This window comes from Melospiza georgiana, chromosome 8 (genome assembly GCF_028018845.1).
Source record: "Melospiza georgiana isolate bMelGeo1 chromosome 8, bMelGeo1.pri, whole genome shotgun sequence".
NCBI classification, from domain to species: domain Eukaryota; kingdom Metazoa; phylum Chordata; class Aves; order Passeriformes; family Passerellidae; genus Melospiza; species Melospiza georgiana.
The window spans coordinates 26,734,926-26,760,187 of NC_080437.1; the positions used below are offsets into that span (position 1 = coordinate 26,734,926).

General features: G+C 41.5%; 1 protein-coding gene across 3 annotated transcripts in view; it reads right to left on the bottom strand.

Moving 5' to 3' along the window:
• The window catches only part of LOC131086579 (VPS10 domain-containing receptor SorCS1), a 257,794-nt gene that overhangs the window by 21,905 nt on the left and 210,627 nt on the right, over positions 1-25,262 (bottom strand). For all 3 annotated transcript variants that reach the window (XM_058029651.1, XM_058029653.1, XM_058029652.1), the window contains exons 16-20: positions 23,724-23,854; positions 15,789-15,902; positions 14,575-14,746; positions 5,672-5,858; positions 1,669-1,802 (exon numbers count right to left, since the gene is read on the bottom strand). In XM_058029651.1, the coding sequence (XP_057885634.1) occupies positions 1,669-1,802; positions 5,672-5,858; positions 14,575-14,746; positions 15,789-15,902; positions 23,724-23,854 (738 nt within the window). The remainder of the gene's footprint in view (positions 1-1,668; positions 1,803-5,671; positions 5,859-14,574; positions 14,747-15,788; positions 15,903-23,723; positions 23,855-25,262) is intronic.

Below are 25,262 nucleotides of genomic sequence, written 5' to 3' on the forward strand. Positions count from 1 at the left end.
ACAAATCCCAGACAGGGATGCCCTCCTGAAGCTCAGAGTAAGGTACCTGTAATTTCCATAGGAGCTATGTAAGATTCCAGTGCTTCCTTTCCACTTGGCATGTTGGTTATTCTGGATCCCATGTTAAAAAGCCCACCTTTGCTCACTCCCCAGAGGGGCCCAGATCCTGCAACACTCACTGCTCAGGTCGCACCCTCCTTTCCTAAATCTACTCTAAGTGCTTTATTTAAGGTGACTCAAGGGGGTTGTCACAAAACCAGCCAAATTAGGATTTCATATTTGCTGTTCCATGTTATCCTTAGATAGAGACACATTGTTTTTGTTAATTGCTGATGCCTGAGAGGACAGAGATCCTTTCAGCTGTGAACAAGTTCATCAATGAGCTGTGTCCTCCAGCAGACTCTGCCTTAACTTCTCTTTGCACGTGTTAATAAACTCTGGATGAGATCTTCAAAGCACCCGGTATTAAGTCAAACTGTTGCCATTGTAGTCTATAGTAAAACTCACACTTCAATGAGAACAGAATTAGACCAACCCTGATCACTTAGGAGCTTAGGAGATCAGAGAGAAGGTTAAAAGGTGACAATCACAGCCTGTAAGTACCTCTAGGGGGAGATGATTGCTGATAGAACAGAGAGTTCTTTAATCTACACAAAAAGGCATAACAAGAACCAACAGCTTGAATCCCAGACTAGATAAATTCTGACTACAAATACGGTGCATGAATTCAAAGCTCAGAATAATTAGCTGTGGGGAAATAGTTGAAGGAGATGGTCAGAAGGACAAGCAGTGCATTTTCCATCATCCGAGGAAAATTATTAATGCAAAACAACAACAACAACAACAACAAGTCAGGTCCTGCCCTGGTCACACAAAGTTAAATAAAGCAGAAGGTACTGATCAAACTCTACAATCTGCATTATACAGAAGAGAACAATGTGTGATTATGAAGGTCCCTCTTGGCTCTACAAAATCCATGACAACCTCTCCCCTCAGAAACTAATTAGGGTTTCTGGGTACTTTAGCCACAATTATATGTGAAGTAACAGTTCTAATGTCTGTGCAGATTCACCAAGACTGTAAGCACAGAGGCAGCAGAACGTGATGATGATACTCCCATATCTGAGCAGAGCCCTGGGGCAGGGAGGTGTGTTGGGAACAATTTCATCCACCTGTAGCACATGATAATAAGGTCCTTTTGCACATGTGGTTTAGCACAGGGTGCTGGGGCTCAGCATAGGTCAGTTCTAGCTAGAAAAACAGCTTCAGCTTGAAAGATTGTTTCCTTAAAAAAAAATCTTCCAAAGCTCTACTTTTTTTTTTTTTTTTCTTCTTGTTACTGAAGAAAGGAGGGTGAAGAGAAACAGTAGAAACTCTTCCAGATTTTGGTTAACTATGTTCACCTTGGATGGAATTAAGGAAGAAAGCCATTGACAGCTTGCATGAAATAGCAATTAAGCCTGCAGCTAAGTCACAGCCACAAACACAAAGCACTACTTACATTTCCATGTCCTTACCTCCAAGGCCCATTAATATCTTGGTATTTGGTTTATAATTTTCTTGCATATGTGACTACATAGAAGCATTCCTAGATCCCTCTCTCTCCCCCCCTGCTGTCAGAGAGCTCCCCCAGGGTTATTTTGGCCTCAGCCCACCAGGAATACAAACCTCTGTGTTGTTCCCAAACCACCAGACATAAGTGAGTGTTCCCACTTGGCTTGGCCACAGCACTGCTGTGGCATTGATCTCCTTGTTCTTCGTGGTGACAAAGGGCAGAGATAAGTGAACATGTTCCAAGGGGCCTGCAGAAACAGAAGCAGCAGGTGAGTCCTCTCCATCTGAAAAGTCAACCTAGGTGGGACATCCATTGGTTTAGGGAAGAAAAGTCTTCCCCAAATCACTAGTTGACATGGCAGAATGTTTTGGCTTTGTTTTCCTCTAGAGAGGAAAGCTTAAATCTGTTCCTCAGAGAACAGGAGCCACCCCTGTACCTGGAGCTGAAAAACCTGGTACTCTCAACTGCATGAATGTCATAAAATCGGGAGCTTATATGACTTTTACAATAGGGACAGAGCCCTGTTGTGTGAGTGTGGCCTTCACTGGGAAGACATAAGAATGTGCAGGACAAAGGGCTTCAGCAGATGTGAAGCATCTTTGCTGGAAAGCTTCTATGATTTGGTGAACTTCAGCAGAAACTCTTTCTGAAGGCAGCTATTCACTGAGTGCCTGCATTTTATTGTTACCTTATACTCCCTTCTTTTCATCAATAAACTCTTTTATTTCTTCAGTATAAACAGAACATAATTCATTCGACAAGTGACATTATGCCCAGGGTTACACATTTCCCATCTTCTGGAAACAGATGGGCCTTTGTTGTTAAATCTTGTTCTATAGATTATTTTCAAAATGTGTTCTGACTGTTCACTAAGAGAACAAAGCTATTGTCCTGAGTGACAGGGAAAAAAAAACAAAGAAACCTCAGGTCACATGAGGACATGGGTTCCTTAAAAAAATTAAGGCCACATCTACACATTCTCTGTCTGTGAGCTCCCAGTGATAAGAAGCACAGCCTTGCATTGTTCATATGGAGTTGAGATGCATTGCTAGATGTATTTCCAGGGAGGATCTTTCAGGATATACCCCATGCATGAATCACCATTTAGACCTTGCTTTTCAGCCTAAATGAACACCATACTCTGGAGAAAGCATCCTGTATAACACAATAGGCAGAGTGAGGAAAAAAAATCTCCCAAATCAGACTGAATAAACAATGCCAGAATAAGGACCAGTGTTCCTGATTTATTACTGAAATGCATCTTTCCCTGGGTTGTAGACACAGCCACTGCTTAAGCTGAAGCAGCCCAATTAAGAGTTATCCATGATCAGATTAACTAAAGCCTGCTATACATGAGACCATGGCTTGTTTTGCCTTTTATAAGCAGAAGTCAACACTCTTGGAAATTCATGAGATGCCACAATTTCACCCTTGTGATTTTAATGGCATCTTCTTTCTCAGATCCATTTCCATCACCATGCTGTTCCTGTTTTCAGCAAGACCCTAAGACCTGAAAAACAGCAATTTCCCCAGTTGAATGCAGTGACAACTGTAATGATGGAGCCATGAAAAGTCTGATCCTCTCCAATATTACTGCATCACTGCTCTGAACAGATCTCAGATGATCCTGCGTGGCAGAGAGTGCCCAGCACCTCCCTGGACCTTCCCCACACAATGGCTAGGAAGGGATATGAAAGAATGGCTCAAGCAACCCAATTCTGCCTGAGCATTTTCCAGCACAGCTGGGGCAAGGAGGCTGAAAATCTGAGCTAGTATCTGGCCAGCAGATGGGGATAGCTCACTCTGGATAGGCCCTCCTGGTAGGAGACTCTTTCTCCCAGGTAAGCTTGAAGAGGATTCAAGAACATTAATTTCTGAGCTTCATGCAGGGCTATGGAGGCTATGGCCTTCATCTGTTCTAGAGAAAAAGTACTGTACAAGCTCCAGAAAACTGAAAGGCAGAAACTTCTCAAAAGGCTCACTTGCGCAGGTGATGTTGTTCTGAAGCATCCAGGCAAATCCATAACTAACTTTCCAAGAGAAAATTTTGACGTGACAGCTAAGAGACAGGCTGTTGGTTTGAGCAGTTTACATACAACAGTTTCTATTGTCCATCCAACTCAAAATTCTCCTGCCTCACAGTAACCTGCATTTCTGGATCCCTGGAGCAAGCAGGAAAGGCACTGCTTCTGTGCACTGGCTGCACCAGGATGAGGAGAGCATGGGACGAAGGCTTTGCCTTTATCTTTGAGACCACAAGCACCAAGGTTCAGTGCCTGCAGGTTTTTCCAGCAGGAAGAGTGCTGGACACAGGTAAGGAAGGTGCTGGAAGGCCCAGACCTGGCTGCAGACACTCATGTATTAACCCTGTACCAGGGATCACCCAGTTTGTAGCTGTTCTTTAAACTCTGGATGTTCAGGCTGCACATTGCTTGTCCATGGATCTTACAATACAGCATGTATGTCTATTTTAAGGACAGGTATTTTTTCAAAATTCCCCAAAGGCCAAGCTCAAACACCCCAAGGAGAATATTCAGCAGAGGGCTGAATGACAATGCAAGCTTTCAAATAGGATTTAGAAGCTTTTGTGGATCAGGCTGTTAGACTCTGGAGGGGGCTGGATCATCCCTGTCCTCAGCAAGTCTCTTGCTAGTCTGAATGGCACCATGCTCATTTGTAACCTGTTTGTCAGTCCCTAATTCTTGTCATGTAGAGAAAGGTGAGACATATCCCTTAAAGCTGCCACTTCTCCAGGGAGTCTGGCACACATAATCTGGGCCTGGCTGCATGATCACTCAGTGTTTAAATCCTGTGCTGACATTATCTATGTAAAATACAGAAATGTACACTATCAGCTGCTAAGTCACACAAACAAATCTAAATATTGTTTATTTCTTGTACAGCTTAAACAATCAAAATGGTTCCTATGCCTTCAGTGTCTCAAGAGAATGATTTAGAGCAGCTGTAGACCAGAAGGACACTATGAGTGAGTGAAGGGTGGACACCTGCCAACCAAAGGTGTTTTTGAAGGGGGACCTTCAGGTGGATATTTGCTCCTGCTCTAGTCCTCCTTCATAAAAATCCCATCTCCCACACTCCTGCCTCCCACTGTCCCCATCTGTTGACACAATGGTTCTCCATTAAAGAGCTGCTCTCCTACTGTGAAAAGGTAGCTGCTTTCATGCTGTGTGAACTAACCCCAAAACTAGAGGTGAAGTGTAGGGAATGTGCCAAATCATCCACACAATACGTGGAGTAAGTTTGGTAGATGGTAAATAATTTTACTGTAAACATAACTTCAGGTTTTGGAATTTCCTTTTTTCTCGGTTAATCTGGCACAGAGGCACACAGTGAAAACATAAATAACAAACAAAAAACCCCACTGTATAAAGAAAATTATGGCCCCAAATAAAATCTGTTAAGAATGTTACAAAATTTTGATAAATAGATTGACCCTTTGAGTTCATTACCATGTGCTAGAATAAATATGAAAGGATACAATGTTCCTTTTATCCAAGAACTTGGGATACATTTCAGTTGTAAATCAGACATATATGAAGTATGAAAAGGTTAAAAAGAATAGCAGAAAAGCAACGTGAGGATAATTTTTTTTGGCAGTACTATTTAATACAAAGATTTTGGTTCCTATGACAACAGAAACACTGAAAAGCACTGGTTTCCATCCTAGAGGTGGGTGTGTTTCATTAGAGAACAAAACATGCACAAGGTAAAATTCAAAGCTTTTAAAAGTCATTAAAGATTCCTGGGTGTCTTTGTTGTTTTGGAAGTGTAAGCTTGACAATGAAAGTGCATTTCAGAAAGGGCTGGACAGTCCTTTGAGGTATCCCAAATTAGACTATCCAAAACTAGAGGTAAAACATGATTAAAAAAGCAAAAGTTATTGATTAGACTCAATAATCTTAGAGGTCTTTTCCAACCTTAATGAATCAATGTTTCCTCTCAGTCTGGAATCAGCAGTCTGTCTGGAGGACAGGTGAGCACTCATCATTTCCCACCACTCTGGTCCCAGCTGCCAATTTCCAAACACCATCTCTAGCTCCAAGTAACAATTCTAAAAGAAAACCAGCAGCTAACAGGGGGTATGAAGATACATACACGTTACATGCAGGTAGAGAACAGCGCTGTCAGAGCCCAGGCTGTTTTCCACCAGCACCATCACCCGGAATATGCCCACGTTCTGGTAAATGTGCTTGATCCCATCCTCTGTAGAGCTGAGGTTGGCATATGACACAGCGATGCCATCTCCAAAATCCACCTGGATGAGGGATCTCTGGAGGTCTCCCTGTGGTGGAAGAGAAAGGAGCAAAACAGACTCTGTGTTGCTTTTGACAGATGGGATCAGTGGGGTGAGCGAGACCAACCAGAAAACAGTAACGAGGTCTGATGTTCCAGAGGAACAGCCTGCACTGACCTGTCAGCCATGGCTGCTGAAGATCCCTCCCTTTCATGTGAGATGCAGCACCTTGCCTTACCTTTGAACATCCTCACCCCCCAGGAAATCCCCCTCTGGCTCTGCATGGCGCTCATGCTGCCTGTGCTCACATTTGCTGGCTACTGCTGTGGAGCACTCCCCAGCCTGGTGCACTGAAGCAATGGGGACTACCTGGAATGATGGAAAATTAATAGCTGATCATTAACAACCTTTCAAAAACTGGCTGAAAGGACATTTCATTTACTTTGGGTTTGTTTCCTCTTCCTTTTCTGTCTCCCTTTCCCCCCCCTTTTTTCCTTTGACAGAGGGACAGTTCTCTGGATGCCCAATTTCCATTCTGGGATGAAAGGTACCTGAGTGAATGGATGGCATCAGGCAGGTATCCACACCAGAAAGAGATGTGAATGTATGTGACTATAAGAGGAAATTGTAACGGAACTTTTATATTCCTCATGTTCCCTCAGACTTTTTATAACTTGTTGTGAAGGCAGAAATAGTGGAGGCTTGTCTGAATGGAAAGCAAAAAGAGCAGAGCTATACCTGATGGTGGCAAGAGCAACAAATTTTCCCAGATGCTTTCTTTTAATAGACTAAAGTTGTTTTTACACTGCCCTGGCACCCTGCTGGAAGCTCTGTTGCTTCCAAATAGATGAGACAAAAATAACTGTGTTGCTCTGTTGTGGCGAATCCCAAACTGAAGCTGTGGCAGGGGAAATGGTCTGAAGAACAGAGTTCTGTCCTTTGTTGAGTTATTAGAAAGACGTGCAGATTCAAACATGATGCAGTGCTTTGGGCACTCGTGTCTGTTTGACTGAGCCAACAGAAGCCACCAAATGGGATTTGCTTCCACAGCCAGAAGTGAACACACATGACCTCTGAACATCTTTCAGAGGAAGACTATTCTTATCTCAAGTCCAGTGCAGGACTCAGACCAAATACAAAGGTCTCTGAAGTGCCCTTTGATGATCTCCCAGTTCCTCCAGGTCCATCATTATTAGGGTTTTAGTTGTCTTTTCTTACTCAAAAGGAGATGATGTCTTTGAACACGTCTTTTAAAAGCTTTTCACATGGTTAAAACTGCGCCACCATAGTGACCCTGCTGGATTTACCAGCTCTGAGGACATTCAAGGCCATGCAGCTGAAGTTTGTTTCAGGTCAGGTCAGGAATATTCCTCCACGTATCTGAGGCAGCAGCAGAAGATGAAAAGGGTGACATAATAGCCTTATTTCTGCAACTGTCAAAATTTGTGTTCTAATGAACCTTTTTCTCCTCTTGTCTTCATTTTGTCCATAGCCATGAAACTCATGCTGCCTACAGATGTAGCCAGGGAAAGGAGCCATTTCTAAGGCATGCAAGATTTAGATTTCAATTTCTAGGTAGAGAAGATGCTGACAGAAACAACTGAAAATCTAATTAGAGAAGAGTTCAGCCGCTGTTCCCCCAGTCTTTTTTTATTTGTCTTGGCCTTTCCTGTTTTAAAACCCTTTGAACTGGGAACATATTTTCCACTCAGTAAGATCCAGGCTGCAACACTCCTCTGAAAATGGCACATTTTGGAAATCTGACAAATCTAGCTTAGGAAGTGGGAGAGTAAAGTCAGGAAAACAAAGAGACTGTGTTTTGACTTGTTCTAATATTTTATCTGTGCCAGGTAAGAGCACAGGCAGAGTAAGACAGGAAGAGAAAGCAGATGAGCCTAAATCCAAACATTTCCCACACAGCCCACACCTGATTTAAACCAACCCAGCTGTCACTATCTCTTGTCTCCAGCATCTCTCCAGAGCCATTTGCAAGAGGTTATTTTACCAAGAGAAGTTTTGTTCTGCAACAATTTGATGTCAATCCATACATCTTGCAAACCCCCCTGCTGTTGCTTTTTCCCAGCTTCTCCTTTTTATTTTGTCAAGTTCAATACTCCACAATAGGATTTTTCTGAAGCTTTTAGCCCAAATTAGGCAGATGCAGAACTCCCTGCATTACTTGCAGGAGACAGACACTGCTGCTGCTGGAGTGTTTTCATGGATTAATAATTGTGTCTTCTTTAGATTAACCCTTTCTCTGCAATCTTGATAAAGGCTTTTGTGCAGCCAAAGGCTTAAACATATGCTGAGCCTTAAGAACTTTTAGCCTGAAAAGAAGCCCTCAAAACTAAAAAACAAGTTTGCCAAGGCCCCATATTAAACCCTTTACCTACCTAGACAACATTAGTTACTAAAATGTAAATCAGAAATTTACTGTTTTCTAAGGTATTTTCTCATTAAATGTTCAGGTTTTTTTCAAGCATATAGAAAATATTCCTCTCTCCCTCCTTCCTGGTCCTGCCTCCTAAGCCAAGTGCACCTTTTTCCTGCATCTTGAGTGCACACAAGACCTGGACATTACCAAAAAGCTCTGGGAAGCTTCCTGCCTCAGGGTATATCAAGAAACATCCCATAAAGTTTGCAGTAATATTTTTATATTTTGATTACTTTTATGCATCTCTCAATATTTTGGTGGATGTGAAATGTGAGATCCACCTAGCAGGATTATCTCAAACACATCCCTGTAATCTTGCCCTGAAAGTTGTAATAGTGCATTTTCCTTATTGACTTGGAGTATTTGTATCTAAATATTAAAAATGGAATAAACACAACTCAAGATTTATAATTTTGGTTCCCATGTTTCAGATTTAATTTTTAAGTCTTTAATTATGCACTGACTTCTGTGTCTTCCCTGGAGATGTTGACAATAGATTTAATTATCCTTTGCAAGAAACAGATATAGCTGCTGTTAGAGGGTTTTCATGGATTAATTCATTGTGCTTTTTTTAGATTAACCCCTTTCCCTCTTTGGCATTTTCCTGTTACCAATAGAAATCATTCATCAAGGATATTTTTACTGGAACTGAATATCTACACATGGCATACATTTAATCTAGATCTGTTTAAAGTATATTCTTAATTTTTACCAGATACTCAGATCCAATTTGATCAAGAACTTAAAAAAATGCTTTCCTGTGCAAATCCCTGCTTTCAGAGAGATGGCTTTAATTTTTTTAATCAGAAACTGAATAGAAAGGTGCCTTTTACAGGGCAAATAGCTTGATACTTTTCACATATACTTTTTCAATACCAAATAGTGAATTGTACTGATCACATCATTCACCATGACTGCCAGTTGTGGCAGCTCAACTCAGCTATGAGCTCTTTTTACAGTACTAGATCTTCTGTGCCCCACAGGAATCAATAACAGCCTCTCAGGATTATGCAGAATAATTCAACTTGTGTGACTGGAAGTGTATTACAAGACTGTAGTGCTGTGTGTCATTAGGAAGGCAAGGTCCACTTTCATACATTTTCATGGAATTTCAACAATGAATTTAAAAATGCATGAAAGGCTCTGATTTCTCCCAACCAGCCTGTCCTCATCAGAAAATGCAATTATAATTCAGATGACAGTGGTACAGGGGAGGGTACATTCTGTGTTATTTGTGTGTTATTACAGGAGTGTAGTGCTGCTAGTAAGATAAACAGCCGTGATTCAGCATGTGCATTGAAAGTTAGGATGAAGGTTTCATATTTCTGTAATCATTGCTAACAAACTTGTGATATCGAAAGAGGGAACACAGTGGGATATCATAAAAAAAATACAGACTGTGCTTTTAATTACTACTAGCTTTGCATCTTTAATTTCAGTACATCAACAATCAAAACAATCCTAATGCTAAGCTCATCTCCAGAAACTTCAGCTGAGTTGAATACTGAATTGCACCTAACAATAGTGCTGAGGTGGGAAATGTTAATGGCACTGTGCCCCCAGCAGGATCCCCAAGCTCATTAAATGTACTCAAGACACAGTGTGCCTTGTACAGCCATGTATCAACATTGTCATTACAGAGAGCCATGGCAGCCTTTAGGAAATTCAAAACTTCATTTGTATGTTCACATGGTAAGAGAGAGTCCTCTGGATTAATGAGCAATCACTACACAAATGCAAGGCATGGGGGGTATGAGGCAGAAGGGAATAAAACATCAGAAAGTTTAAGTTTCTTGCTCAAGGTCATGCAGAAGGAGCTCAGAGTGTGGTTCAGGAATGAGTTCAGATTGCCTGAACTGTAGCCTGTGGCCTGATGTGTAGGAACAAATTAGCTTTCCCCACACATTAGTCTAATCCAAACATCACACAGCAGCAGCAAGCAGTTAAAAGCAAGCCAAAATCTACTCCCAGTGGAGTGACTTTGCAAAGTGAGAACTGAGGCAGACCTGGAATGTCAAAGATTTTTGGCTGTCATTTTATCAAGATAAAAAATAAATTAGAGGAGGCAGTTTCTCTGTGAATTATCTGTAATGAAACAGTCAAAGCCCTGAACCTTCCTGCCCTGAATGCCTTTACCCTCCATTTCCTCAGCAAAGACGTGTGAGCAATGGGATGAAACAAGTTTGAAAGGCATTGTGCTGAGCAGCATTGCTCTGGAGGCTGCAGCTTTCAGGGTCTCTGCTGAAGCAGTACAGCAGCACAAGTGTCTGATGTTCATACAAATAACTCCAACACACAAATAACAATTGTGGTTGTGACAGGCAAGAGACCTACGTCAGCACATGATCAGGAAGGCACACAGAAACAACACACACTTAATAAAATCCCTCTGTTTTCTACAACAGAGAAGCAGAACATGTCAAGGACGTTGGGTTGAACAACTTAAGTAGGAAAAGTGCCTTTGTAACTTTGCATTTTAGATTTCTTTTGTTGCTGTCCAAAAACAAAGCAAGGATTCAGGTTTTTAGGCTGATAAACAACTCTTGTTGAATACTGCAGCGTGAGAGGTACCAACCCTGAGCCTCTGCATGTAGCCCAGGCCAGGGAAAACTGGCAGCTTGTTTAGGCAATGAAAAATTTGCATTTAAGCATTGCTCATTGTCTCATGTGCTGTCACGCAATGACAAAAATGCTGCTGGTATTCTGCTTATCTCATGGAAATTTAAGAGCAAAATTCCCAGCTTAAGTATGATGCCTTGCTTATTAAACACTTCCAAAATACTTCATAAAATGCAACACATGATAGTCCATAAAGGCAATATTGATGATTCCTCTCTATTGTCACCCACTAAAAAAACCATGATAATTATACCCAGATTAATTGGACAAATAACTTGGCCAAACCTTTCCAATAATGGGGCCAATAAATATTAGGGGCAAGGTGACCTTGCAAGCAATTTAGTCATTCTAAAAGGTGACAGGTGACTTAGATCACTTTTGAAAGAATTCTTTACATCATCTTCAGATGATTTAAATATGACCTGTTGGTTGGATTTGCTTTTAATGTTATTTATATGCTGCCAGATATAAATGCTTCACAGGAAAATGTCATGTGAGTCAGAATTAGAGAAACTGGGCCAGAATCCCAGCTCTCAGAAATCAGCAATGCTCAGTGTGCTCCTGGGTTTGGTTCCTGCCCTCCCTCCACTTGCACAGACTTCAGTGATGATTTTCTTTTGTGTCTTCTTCAATAGCAGAACACTTCTGAACGCCTTGTCCTTGCTTCTCTTGAGGCATCTTTTGCTCACATTGTGTTTTTGTCAGAATGCACAGTTGTGGCTCTCAGCATCACCACAGGCACAACCAGGCTCTACAAGGAACCACTGTGCTGCGGTTCCTGTCCCTGAATCCCACACCAGAGTGAAAACATAAGATTTTTACTGCTGCCATTTGTCTCTCCCTGCCCTCTTAGCAATCTGCTCCACCACAGAGACACAGTGAATTTTCAGGGCCTCCAGTGAACCTGCTTTTGCAGTTTGTTCCTCTTTTCAAACCCAGGTGGATTCCTAGATGGAGCAGAAAGCCCTAGAAATATAACAGGAGTACAAATCTCAAACAAACTCTTGTACCTTGGCTCACCAGATACTCTTGCTTTTTTTTCCTTTTCCTGCAGATCAAGTGGAACATGGACATGAAAAAAGAGAGCCAGGAGGCTGCAGTGTATGAAACAGTTCTGCAGATTTGAAGGCTTCAAACAAACCATCTCAGAGGGATACAAGAGATGTTAAGATGCAAAAGGAAAGGCCATTGCTTTTTCATACCCTGAAAGATATCAGCTGTCACTCACACTAAAGGAGGAGTCCTCACCAGGGTGTAGCACTCTAAAATACTGTCCACCATTCCAGGGGGCAAGGGTTGAATAGGAAACACTTATTTCACATTCTGTTGCAGGAAAAGATGTGCAACGTGACATATCCAGCCCTTTTTAACTTTTCTGATGCCTTCTCCTCAGTAAAAATGGAGTGGCACAGATTTTTTGGATACTGATCATCCTGAATTGTACTGTGCCATATACCTGTGCAGGGCAGAACTAAATAGAAATAGGCAAATTCTTGTCTTTTGATACTTCTGCCTTGTATGCAAGGGAAAGGAACTTCCCTTTGAGAAGCAGGGTTGGATTAAACAATCTCCAGAGATCCCTTTCAACCTCAATTATTCTGTGAAATCAATATCCATTTTATAAAAGGATACTTGTTCTTTTGATGGGTTGTTTAACTTTCCTAGTAAGTGGTGGATTTTTTGTCACTGAAACAGTCAAATTGGTAAATGGTTTAGTCTACACACAGTTCTGCTGCTTCAACTACATTTTATTCCCCTATGCTTCAACTTGCATAACTTTTCCCAGTTATGCTTGCACATAACTGGGAAAATATTCCTGTTTGTTGAATATTTCTTTCATTGCAACACCCACACAAAGTCATTGCCAGACTGGGTAAAATTTTCCCAAAGGTTTTGTTGGTTGCTCTTTAAGTTGACAAATCTTGGAGCAGGAGGTCAAGATTCATCTAACAGGGAGAGTAATTTGAAAGGCTGGGGGCTGATCAATACTGCTCCAGCCCTCAGAGCAATTCCTAACCTCTTCCTTATCAGATACACTGGAAGAAGAGCTCCCTTTAGATCTCCTCAGAACTGACTCACTCATCAAAACATCTGTTCTGTACTCCTTGACACCCAGCATGAGAGAGGCACCATCTCATACTGGAGAAGGTGTTCCTTCCAGACTCTGGTGCACACTGAAGCAGAGCTGCCAGAAAATATCAGAATGAACAAAAGAGAGAGAACAATGCACAGCAGCTCCCTGTATGAGAGAGTGGTCAGGGCTCTCTTACATGGTATGTGAGCTGAAGCACTCACAGAAGAAAGATCAGGACATTTGTCCTGAGTCTCCCACACTGTGGGTGATTGTCTCTCCCTCTGACTCTTGGCATGATTCTTTGATAGTTTTGTGACTGACTATACAGATTATCCATCTCCTTCTCCCAGTCTGTTTTAAAACTTTGCTCAGAAGAGAAGGGTGATGGAAAGTGCACTTTTTTTGCTCTTCTTTTTTTAAAGCCTGGAGACTCACTCTTGTTTTGGACCTTTTCATCTTTTAATGCAGAAATCAATAACTTAACCAGATGAAATTATATGTTCACACTGCTATTACAGCACCACAGTAGCAATGCTGTATGACTGTCAGTACTGAAAAAAAGTGACCATATTTTGGAGAAAATAAACATTCAGGTCAAAAACTGCTTTGGGTTAGATATGATGTATCATATGGTATTGCTCTTAAAAATTAGGACACCAGTTTGCTGGGGAAAGCATCAATAACAGAGATGTAAAAAAAAATTCTTTCCTCAAAGATGACATTTACTATGGAGAGGGTGAGAAGTAATTTCCTTGAATACTCAAACTTATACTCTAAACTAAAAAGGGATGTACATCGTCCCTTGAATACTCTAAACTATAAAGGGATGTACATTGTCCATTGGTGATAAAGCATACTTGTTTTAGGATTTATTGGCCAGTAAGAGAGGAAAAGGGATAGAAGTTTAAAGAAATCAAATTAGATTAGAGAAAAAGAGAAAACTTCTTTGTGAATGTTCCTGCTTGTGCACCTGCAATTAAACACAGATAGAGAAGTGCTGAAAAGAAGAAAGAGGTGAAAAGATTTAAATACTTTTTTCTATGGATTCAGGAATGGAGGGAGCAGAACAATGAAATAGCAAGTTAAGTTACAAATAAAATAAAAAAACACAGATCAGAGTCCAAATCAGCTTCACAATAGCAATGAATTTCAGAGTTAAACCTGCTGAGGACATCTTGAGATTTCACCCATAAATGCCTAAACCATATGTATCAATTTGTGTGATGGGGACCCACCTGCACATGCACTATTTGTCATCTTTGGTTTAAAGCCAGTGGAAAACAAATATGTAAATTCAGTTTCAAAAACCAGCAGCAAGCAAAAAACACAATTAAGGATGGGGGATCAGAATTCAAACCTGCGGTCTTCAGCTCTCCTGTGAAATTCCCAAATTAAACCCATTCCCAGTTTTTATCAACTTCTCCCAGACATTACCCTGGGCACCACAATGACAGCCCTTTCATCTCCATACATTTTGGAGCAGTGTATGGAGACAGCTACACCCAGCTACATCCTGGATGTGACTGATTTCATACCGCCCCGTCTCGCAAATTTTTTTTATACCACCCTCTTTGCGAGCTTCTCCTGGCGTGATTCCCACTCAGACACACGCGGGGTGAATGTCCCACGGATCCTACCTCCTCCAGCTGCACCAGGAAGGTGACGTTGTGGCCCTGCTGGGCCGTGAGGCGCCCGTCGGCCGTGAGGATGCGCAGCCCCTGCGGAGGTTTGCCCGGGCACTGCTGGGGCTTGGCCGTGTAGCGCTCGCGCACCCCGTCCGTGCAGTTGTTGGAAACAACCTTCCTGTACCTGCCAAGGGAGACGGAGTGTGGGAACACAGGGAATGTTTCCCTGTCTGCTCTGCGGTGCCCTGACCCCCAGGAGAGCACTGAGTTTGACCCTCATTCATGGAGAAAGTTTCCTACGCTTCAAGATAGACTAGAATCCGCTAGTCTGAAATAGATTGTGTAGGTGTATCACTTAGGTGGGAAATTTAGGTTTTGGGATTTTTAGTATGTTGTGGATGGAAGCAAGATGGAAGGCACAGAGTATCATCCTGGGCTTCTTCTTCATGCTTCTTGTTCCTCCTTCTTCATGGGTTTGGGTGGCATTTTGTTATTGGGTGGAAAAGCCTGCATTGTGGGTTTTTGGGGATCAGTTATTGGGTTAAAAGGGGAAATAAGGTGTCAGTTCTTAATTGGGTAGCTTAGCTTTAAAAAACCTTGTAGCAAAAGATTCTTAACCATTTTTGTGGTTTGCTGAGCCTTGTGTGGACAGTGTGCAAAACTCTAGATAATAATAAACAAGAACCCAAAGACCAAAAACATCCAGTGCATCTCTCTTTCCTGGCACAAGACCACTCCAGGAGGGTCTCCCCCAACAGGGGATCCCCCTGGGAGGGCGCAGCCAGAGTTCCAGAAGTTGGGGAATCAGGAACAGGTACCCCAAAAACAGAGGGGAAATTTTCAAGAGTAGAAATCAATTTTGATTTAGGTGAAATGTACATCTTTGAATTAAGTCTGTGGCTTGCAAACATAGCTGTTAGGTCTGATAGTCAGTTCTCACAAAAAAACCTATACTCTAAGAAACCGCTTCAGCCAAAAGACCGATGATTTGACCTTATAGTTTCCCCCCAATTTTTTTTTTAAGGCTTCATCTTCCAGAGAAAAGCCTGGGCCATACATGATGGAGATCTGGAGTGACAGATGTGCAACCCAACAAAGGTGGTGATGGAAGCGTCCCAAGGGCTTCAGCCGGCTCTGACACATCTACAGTAGGTGTAATCTGTAGTTGTCATTGGGTTAAATCCACATGGGTGCTCTAGCTAAGTGAAGCCTGGTGAGCCACTTACCCAGTGCTGTTGAGGTAACTCTGCCCAAGGCTGCAGTCTTTAGACAGGGAGGATGGGTTATACCAAAATGCTGGTAAACACTGTCCATTGCTGTGGCGTTCATATCCATAATCACTGTTGTGACATTAAAAGAAACCATCACATAAAGCCCCAAAAGAACAAACATGGCATTAGCTTATGCTCTCTACTGTTAATACAAGTTTTGATTTTCCTCTGTCTGTTTACTAGGATTTCTGATTTTATTTTCACTGACAGAACAGACTCTTCATTCCACTTCAGTTTTTTAACTGGGGTGGGTATCGTATCTTGCATAAATCCCAGTATAAAAAAGAAGAACCAGAGCAGGTAATTTCAAAGTATTGCATCAATTGTTCTCTCTCCACAGACTAACAGTACCTCTCAGGATCAAATCCAGGCTCAAATATAAAAAAACAAAACCAAACCAGACAAAAAAACTCCCAACAAACAAACCTGCAACAAACAAACAAACCAACCTCCCTCCCTCCCCAAAAAAAAACACACAAAAAAACCCCAAAAAACCACAGAAATCCAAACTAAGTCAAATCAGCACTGTCTCAGTCATGTCTTAGAAAAGTGAAGGGCTAAAAAGCTAATTGCATTTGGAAACGATATCACACAGGATGCAGAAGAAAATTTACAGCCCTGAGAGAGCCCTCGCCTGAAGACATTAACAGCATCTTTGGTAACGGGAAAGAATTCTGTGATCTCCAATTCTCTTTTTGTTTGGACGAGGAAATGCTACCAAAAATCACATGTTAGAAACAACGAGTCAAACTTTAATCTTTTGTCACAATTTGAGCTTAGCTATGACTAAATTTGCTTTGGTTTCACTAAAAACATTTCAAATTGTTCTTGATTCCAAATAAACAAAGACTCTATAAAAAATGTTATTGCAGGGAAAAAAAATCCAGCTAACAGAAAACCTCTTTAATCAGTATTCCATTCACATGTGGGTTTACTTTCCAGCTGTTGAGTAATGAGGACTGCTTGGTTGGATAATCATTCTTATTCCTTTTACTAAGCCTTCTCCATAGTTCATAATGGAGCAGTAATGGGATGTTGTTTCTGAGAACTGCTATACAGAGTCCACCAAATCCATTCCAATATTCCAGTTGCAACGCAATCCTTGATCTTAAAATGGCACTTTTCTGCAAAGTATTTTTTACTTATTATCTTTAATGCCTTGGTATCAAGTAGCCTGATTTTCCAAGAGAAGAGGAGTAGGGCAGTGTTAGATTATGTGATTAAGGGCTCATCTTTGTATATGTATGTAAGGAAGTAGAGAGAAAAAACAGGAGATGGAAGAATCCCCAACAACCTGATCAGAGTTAGTGGAGCCCCTGCTCCAGCTTCTCCCAGAGTTGCCACAAAACAGCCATCAGTCCATGGCCAGGTGAGACCTACCAGATCATCAACAAAAGAGATATTTATAGAAAAATATTAACAACAAGGAGAGTGTTTAACTTAATGAAGACTTTGTTCAAGTGTCTTGAAAAGTCACGATGACTTAAAAACAAAATGTAGTGAGTGACCAGTAAACAATGTTAAGAAGCTTGTTACTGGTCTAAGATATAAGACAAAGAAGAAAAATGGAGACAATGTTTTGATTTATCTTTGGTAAGTTTTTTGTAGTGGTTATCAAGAATGCTGCTTATCACTTAAGAAAACCCCTAAACATACACTGGACTGCATGACAATTGCAAAGGAACATTTTGGCAGCTGTGGTGCTTGGGATATCTACAAAAAGTAACTGACAACATACTTTAGGAAACAGCAATAAAGTAGATGACCTAAACGGTCTTTTCCTCATTTTTTTTACTGACTTTTCATCAATCTATTTACTCAGATGGTTCCAACTCAGTGCTGCTTAATTGCTTTGGAAGCATCAGCCAGACAATTCTCCACTGCCATGTGCTTCTATAATCATCCTTGTTGGAATAAGAACACTATAGCTGCAGAATACACTTTGTAATGAAGAATAACACCATTCTGATTTGCTTGGAGAAAACAAATATTTACATACAAATGGGACTCCTGCATTTTTGTAATTCATTTGTAAATACTCTGCAGCACTGTATTCCTAAGTTATCGTGTGTGACTCTAATTAAAAAGCTGTAACACTGTACACTCAGTGTTCTGTAATCAGGTGAAAACAAAACAAACTAATACAGTGAAATCTGCCTCAGAGGGGATCAGTACTCACAATCCAATTTGATGCAGCAGTCTGGGCTTTCTTACTATGCACTTGTCTCGATTCAAGGCACTATTTTGGTTCCTATTCCTACCTGTAAATCTGGGCAAGCCAAGCTGGACTTAACTAGTTTAGACTGTACGTGGATCGTATTTCTCAAAGTCAAGAGAAAGAAATCCCAGGATTTTCCACAACAGAAATAGCTATAAGCACAGAAGTTTCACAGTGTTTTTTTCAGGCTTGCAAATCATCTGGCTCATTAAGGCCCTACAGAAATATCATCCCAGCAAATGACATGAATTGCTGCTCCATATCCCTCCACAGATGCAGCAGCCACCCGTTCACCTCCGCAGTCTTGGAATCTAATGAATTCCTTGGCTACAGGCTGGTGCACACACAACACTGATGCTGACAACAAATTGCTGCCTACAATTTGGCACAACAGGCTTTGTAGCAATCAAGGAGCATTACCATCAATTGGATGTCCATAGCACGAGCCAGTACAGCAAAGTCTGGAGATGGGGAAGGCATCAGCCTCAGCTGCAATCAGCTCCCTGAGTCATTGCCTGGGAGCTGGGAATTGGAATTTGCATATATTGATGATATTTTGTGCCTGCCTGAAAGGAACTCGGGTGACACAGATAATGTATCTCCTAAAAAGGAGTGGAGCGTTTGCCATCAGGGATTGCTTTATCAGTAGGAAGCAGCCTGTCTTGTGGCTCTCATTGATTATGGTTTCACCCTCTTACTGGTTTAAACTGGAATCCTATTTGTCTTAGTAAAGTAGAACTGCAAGTTCTTTTCTGTAATTAGATACAAATTCATTCCAGACATTTTGCATCTCTGCCCAATGCTCACAATAAATTCCTTTATCTAATGTTATTTTCACCATAGGTAATAATCAAAGAAAATAAATCCCCTAAGGAAGTTTGTAATTTAAAAAGAGACCTGACAAACATACTGTTTGGTAGAACCGTTAATTCACATGGAATTATTAAAATCCTACTCCTCTAAGATATAGAAATAACGAGTTAATTCAGCTCAGTGATTTCCATGTTTATAGCTTCTAAAAATCAATATATGACTTAGCATGTAATCATATAAATTCCTTAAGATTAACAGCTTCACCTTAAGGTCAGCTATGCCAGAAGCTGACAATGCTCCTTGTGGTTTTGCATACTCAGATTTCCAAACATTTTGGACATTAAATGGGATGGAATTGAACTATCTCTGAAAAGAGTCACCTTTTTTTTCCTGCAGTTTCCAAAAGCCCTGGTGGGAAGAAATAACTGTGGCCACAGCCCTGGAAAAGTCTCACTATCTTTTTATTCACTTAATACCATTTTCTGATATTTAACCATGATTCAAGTGTAGATGTGTATTAAAGGGGAGCTGTGTTTGTTCCCCAGTTCTACAGGACCTGACATGGGATTTAATTCAGAGAAGGATGGATTCAGCTACAGCCTGAACTGTGGATCTACAAAGGTGTACAATTATAATTGCATTGCAGTATTTGGAGTCAAGCTATACCAGCTTATGTTAATATGGAGCCTAAAATCCCCAGAACCTTTCCAGTAAATCCATGCCCAGTAGGTATCCAGGCCCTTAAAGATGCAGAGATGCACTGTAGATTTTGCATAGTGAATCTGCATTTTCCACAAGCACTCAAAATGAACTAAAAATTCATTCTAAATTACTACTTGTTAGCTAACCAAGCCCATAACCAAAGAGGGCAAATGTAGGTGTATTTCAGAGCTGGCACCTGCATGAACTGAAGTGACGGATGGTGACACACAAAGCAGCAGAATCTAACCCCACTCAGTGTCTGTCCCCTGCCTCCCTGGGGTTTGTCAGAACATTTTCTCCTGATGCAGGACCCTGATGTTTTAGCATAGCAACTCACCCCAGCAGGCAGGGCTGTAATTTACGTGCCAGAGAATATAAAAAGAGCCAGATTTACGTGCCAGAGAATATAAAAAGAGCCAGCCAGATCCTTGCTGACATAATCTGTGAATAAATAAGCAGACCTGATTCCCAGTTGTACCAAGGCACCTTTGTGCCTCTCTGGCTATCCAAAACCACTAGCACCAGTATCAACAGGCTCATACTTCCCATGTGAGGTATGGGAATGCTGACAGAAGAAGCAGTCAGTATTACTGACAGCAGGTTCAGAGGAAGGACTGACAGTGGGACACTCCACTCGAAGTTCCTATTAAAGGACCTGAGAGACAGGTGGCTGAAGGATGAACTCCACCAAAGGTTTCCATCTGTGTCCAGGAGGTGTTCCTGCTGAAGAGATATCGCTGCAATAATGCTCAGAAGGCAGGAAGGAACACAATGTGAGGAAACCGGGTAAATTAATGCTTTAATAACACCCAAGTAACGGTGCCATCCATTTACCCAAATCAATTAAAGGAAGAGGGAGATTCTCGTTTCTAGGCTGTTGCTAGGACAGACTTGCCGAGGGCGCCAGAGCATCGAGGTCCCCATTCCTGAGGCGCTGTTGCCCTCTGGCTGCGAGCCCCATTCCCTGCACAGAGAGCCAGGAATGGCTCAGCCTGGCCCGGGTGATCCCCATTCCCTGCATGGGGAGCCAGGAATGGCTCCGGCTGAGCCCCATTCCCTGCACAGAGAGCCAGGAATGGCTCGGCCTGGCCCGGGTGATCCCCATTCCCTGCACGGGGAGCCAGGAATGGCTCCAGCTGAGCCCCATTCCCTACACTGAGAATCAAGAATGGCTGAGCCTGGCCTGGCTGAGCCCCATTCCTTGCATGGAGAGCCAGGAATGGCTGAGCCTAGCCTAGGTGAGACCCATTCCCTGCACAGAGAGCCAGGGCTGGCTGAGCCTGGCCCGGCCCCTCCGGCTCCCAGCCCAGGATAAATAAAAGATAAATAAAAGATAAATAAAAGCTCTCTGCTGGCAGAGGAGTCCCGGTACCACGGTTTGAGGAACTACATTCGCTTCTAATGTCACTCGGTTTTGCCGCTGCACAAAACAATAAATAAATGTGCCCTTTTCCCCGAGAAAGGAGCACCAATGGGCTGCATACAGATTTGAAATTAATCTGGAGTTCTGTGACATTACAAGAAAAAAAAACCATAAAAAAATTTTGTCTTTTATACCTGGTATTTTTTTCCCCTGAACTGATAAAAAAGGACTTGCAGGATTAACAGGAATAACACTTTTTCTCACTTCACCTGACCAGAGAGATACAATTTTTACTCCAATCTCTGACAAGCCGAGATAATAAAATTTTCTCCATATAAATTTAGTGTTTAAACAGCAATGACAGCACAGTGACAGGGACTGTTATTTTCTTCAACTCTGTATACAAACATGGGTTCTGTAAACACTGGCAATATAGAAAGCTGTCCAAATTATTTCAAGATTCAAAAATCAAGTGTGGGCAGCTGAGGAACTTCTCCCTTTTTGGGGGATACATGTCCCTTTCAATCTCCTTCAATTAAGAGCCCTGCCCAGCAAAAAAAAAAAAAAAAAAAGGAAAAAATATAACTCAAAAGTACTGAAATGTCATGAGTGAGGATGATGAAAGTGCTTTTTTTCTTCCTGAAAAGGAAAGAACTCCACAGAGGGCACCCTTCCACACTGAGAATTCATACCCTGACTTCCTCCAAACCTCCCTCCAGCTTTTGCAGGGAGAACTGGCAGTGAAGCCTCGTGCAGAGTTCAACAAGGCAGGCACTGGAAGCTACAGTGGTGCACCAGCAGCTTTGCCTTTCTTAGCAGACAGAATTGCTTTTTTTCTCACCATTTTCTTGTCTCCTTTTCTGTCTTGCTCTGTCATTTCTATGTAAAATTATGCCCCTGATGACTGTTTTTGGTAAATGCTTCTGAACTGGATGCTTAAAGTAGTATTTCAATCTTTTTTCATCAGAGGCAGTAGGGAAGGAAGCTGAAATGGATGAAGTAGAAATCCAAGTCTGAGGACTGTAGGAATAACTTGAGTTCAGTGAGAACTGGAGGAGATCATGACAGTCTGGTCTAAACCAAAACTGATTCCATGAGAAGGAGAAATGTCCTTCTTGATCAGAAAGATCAATTCTGCCTGTTCCAACATATTTGAGGAGTCTTGCTCATGCATGTGAACTGTGAGTGCCTGTTGTACATGCCCAACCATCCAAGTTTCTCTTAGAGATTCTCCCACAGCCCAGCAGAGCCTTTGGAGAAAGTTTCCTTGAAGTGAACATTAAAGAAATAAAAATTTCCACCAGCAAATGTCACTGTGGTACTTTTGTTCTGTACCTAGCAGCAAAGTTTTATAGTGGCAAGGCACAAAGTCAATTTTAATGAAATAAATATATTCATTCTCAGAGAGAAGTGCTGGAAGGAAAGCATATTTTTATCAGAAGTTTCAGGTATGTGCATCCCTTACAAGTGCCAGGGATTTAAACACTAATGGACTGACTGTGAATCAATTGCATCAACTATTTTTTTATATGGCCATGAGGTTTGCTCAGCATTGTACTGCATGCCCTAAAAGAGGGTCAAAATCTTCAGGGAATTTCCTTGATTTTAATGATGGTTTGGGGTTTTTGGTTTGGCTCTTATCTTTTTTACATTACTAGAGAAATATTAAATGATTGAAAACCAAAAGGTTTGGACACCTAAATGGTGAACTACACACAGACCTCCCTAGAAAAGAACTAAATGGAATATGACGAAAAAAGGAACCATATTGACAGAATCTGTGCCAAAATGTGCTCATAATTGTATTGTTTGTAGCAAGAGAATGGACTTTTTTTTTGACAAAATATAAAAGCCTCCTGTGATTCTGTGATTTTATACAGAAAAAACATTCTGTGTTTATGTAGGAGTGAGAAGGGAAACACTATAAACTTCCATATAAAATATTGATGGGATGAATCTTTTCAGGAGTCACACAGCAGATTCTGAGTTTCATTAGTAACATGACATAGATCTGGGTGGGTGAGGCACAAAGGGAGTTTATCAGCACTGCCAAGCAGCCAACATTTCTCTCATCCAAGATACTAAGGAACTTGCAGACTTGGAGAAAAAAGGTAAGAAAGAGATTTCAATAATGTGGTTCCCTGCCTTTTTTGTGCAAATTGCTGTGAGCCAGCAGTAATACTGGAATGAAACCAGCAGCTGAAGATTTTATCACATCGTGCATTACTCACCAATGGACTCTATTTCCTATAGCAAACATCAGAGAAGAAAAGGCTTCAGAAGGAGATTAACTCAAATCATGAAGGCAATATCTGCTGGATACGTCAAACATGATGGTCCAGATGCCACAAATGGCCCAGGAATTTATTTCCTAGATACCTGATTCTAGAAGCTGAAGGCATACTTTGCATATGCATGTATTTACTTTTATTCATATATACATATGGGTGTATGTGTTAAGAAATTTATTTTCTTTTTTACACAATGCTGTTATATGTCTTCAGACTACTGTCAGCCACCCTTGTTCATTGCTAAGGTTAGATGTGCTAAATTGACCTGTCACCTTATTGCACAGAGATGTGACCTGGAAAATGCTCAGCACTGATTTTGTGGGAGCTTTAGGGGATTACAGATCCCTATTCCACCTTTCCTTCTTTTTCCACACCTGCATGATCAGGGAGCAGCCCATTTCAATACCTACACATTTATTAATTTCTGCTCTCTGTGAGTCTAGAGCCTCTCTAGGGATCCCCATGGTGCTGTGTGAGAGCAGCCAGTCCTGCCCAGTGCTCACCAGTCAAAGTCTGCCTCTGTGCACACGCAGGGCTCCGAGGTCATGGCCCCAGCATATTTCCCTTGCATGCATTTCTTCTCTGACTTGCGCTTCCTGTAGATCCTTTTTGCTCCCATGATGCAGGCTTCTCCCTGGAAACAAAGCCAGAAACATTTCTTGGATGCCCACCAGGCTATTTGTTTCACCTGGTGTTTCCAAGCCTGTGCTTGCTACTCGAGGGAAGAGGATGGGGAGCCAAATGCCATCTCAGTACACTGCAGTTAATTAAAGCTACTGGAGCTCTAACTGAAACTAAATCAACTTTTCCAACACACACTAAGAAATTATCTGAGATTACTTATATATCTTACTCAGCTCTGAATTTGTTCCAAAGCCCATAAACATTTGATACAGGCCCATTTCACAGCAACTGAAAACATGGTCTGATTCCTCTACAATCTGAGGCACACAGAAGGTTTATTTCTTTGGTCTGACCTCTCTGGGAATATTTTCATTCAGTAGAAACCTGTAATGTGTGTTTATGTAAATACTCCCCATGGATGAGTTTGGTTTTAGGGGGTTTGACTTGTTATGTAGATGCTAAAACTTCCCATCTTCAGCACCCTGCTTAATATTTTTATCTAGGGAACAAGGCTCAGCCTTGCAATCTCAGTGGAAAGGAATTCAAAAGGCAAGAGTACACAGAAGCCTTTCTGAAAATAGTTCTGCAAGCTCCAAAGCCAATATTCTCAAAAAAATACTGCAAAATCCTTGGTATTTTTGCTTATGCAAGCACAAGAAAGCAAAGAACAAAATACAGTGGAGTCTCACTTATTACCTTTTATGCTGTTAAAATTGTTGTTGAAAAGTTTTCATAGCTTTGATTTGATAATTTGATGGCATGAAACAGAAGGGCCTGAATAGCAACTGGTCCAAAATGCTGTGCTTCCCTGAAATTCAATGCTGCACTGATTTTCAGCATCTAAAGATCTAAGTAATAACTGATATTTTTAGTGTAGAGTTGTGCCTTGTGTGAGCAGCTAGTCTAAGTCAAGCTACTTTCATTTCATATTCATTAATAAATTCTTGCCCAGCAAGATATATACAGAAAGACAACCTTTGATGATATAAATGTGTGCTTTGCTCCATACTTCAGTGGAGCCTGTGGTGTTTATGTAACCACAGAATTTGGGCCATATTTTATTCTAACCTGATGAAACATAGGCTGTTGTGTCTTGGCAGAGCTGGGAAGGTGCCTCGAGGCAGGTGCAGGCACTGTGCAGAGCAGCTCACCTTGCTGGGCATGAATTCCATGGTTCAGAGAGTGATGCAGGATGCACAGGGCAGGGCATGGGGGCCAATGAACTGGGGATTAAAATGCCCAATACTCACAGCAGAGAGACACAGAACAGGAATGAAATCAAGTGAGCAAGAAATGAGGCTAAGAGGGCCAGAAATGGGAGAAACAAATGCAAAACAACTAGAATGGTGTTAAGACACTGGCTCTGAGGATACAGAGTGATGATGAAGGAGAGAAAGGAGGTAAGGATGGGGAAATTG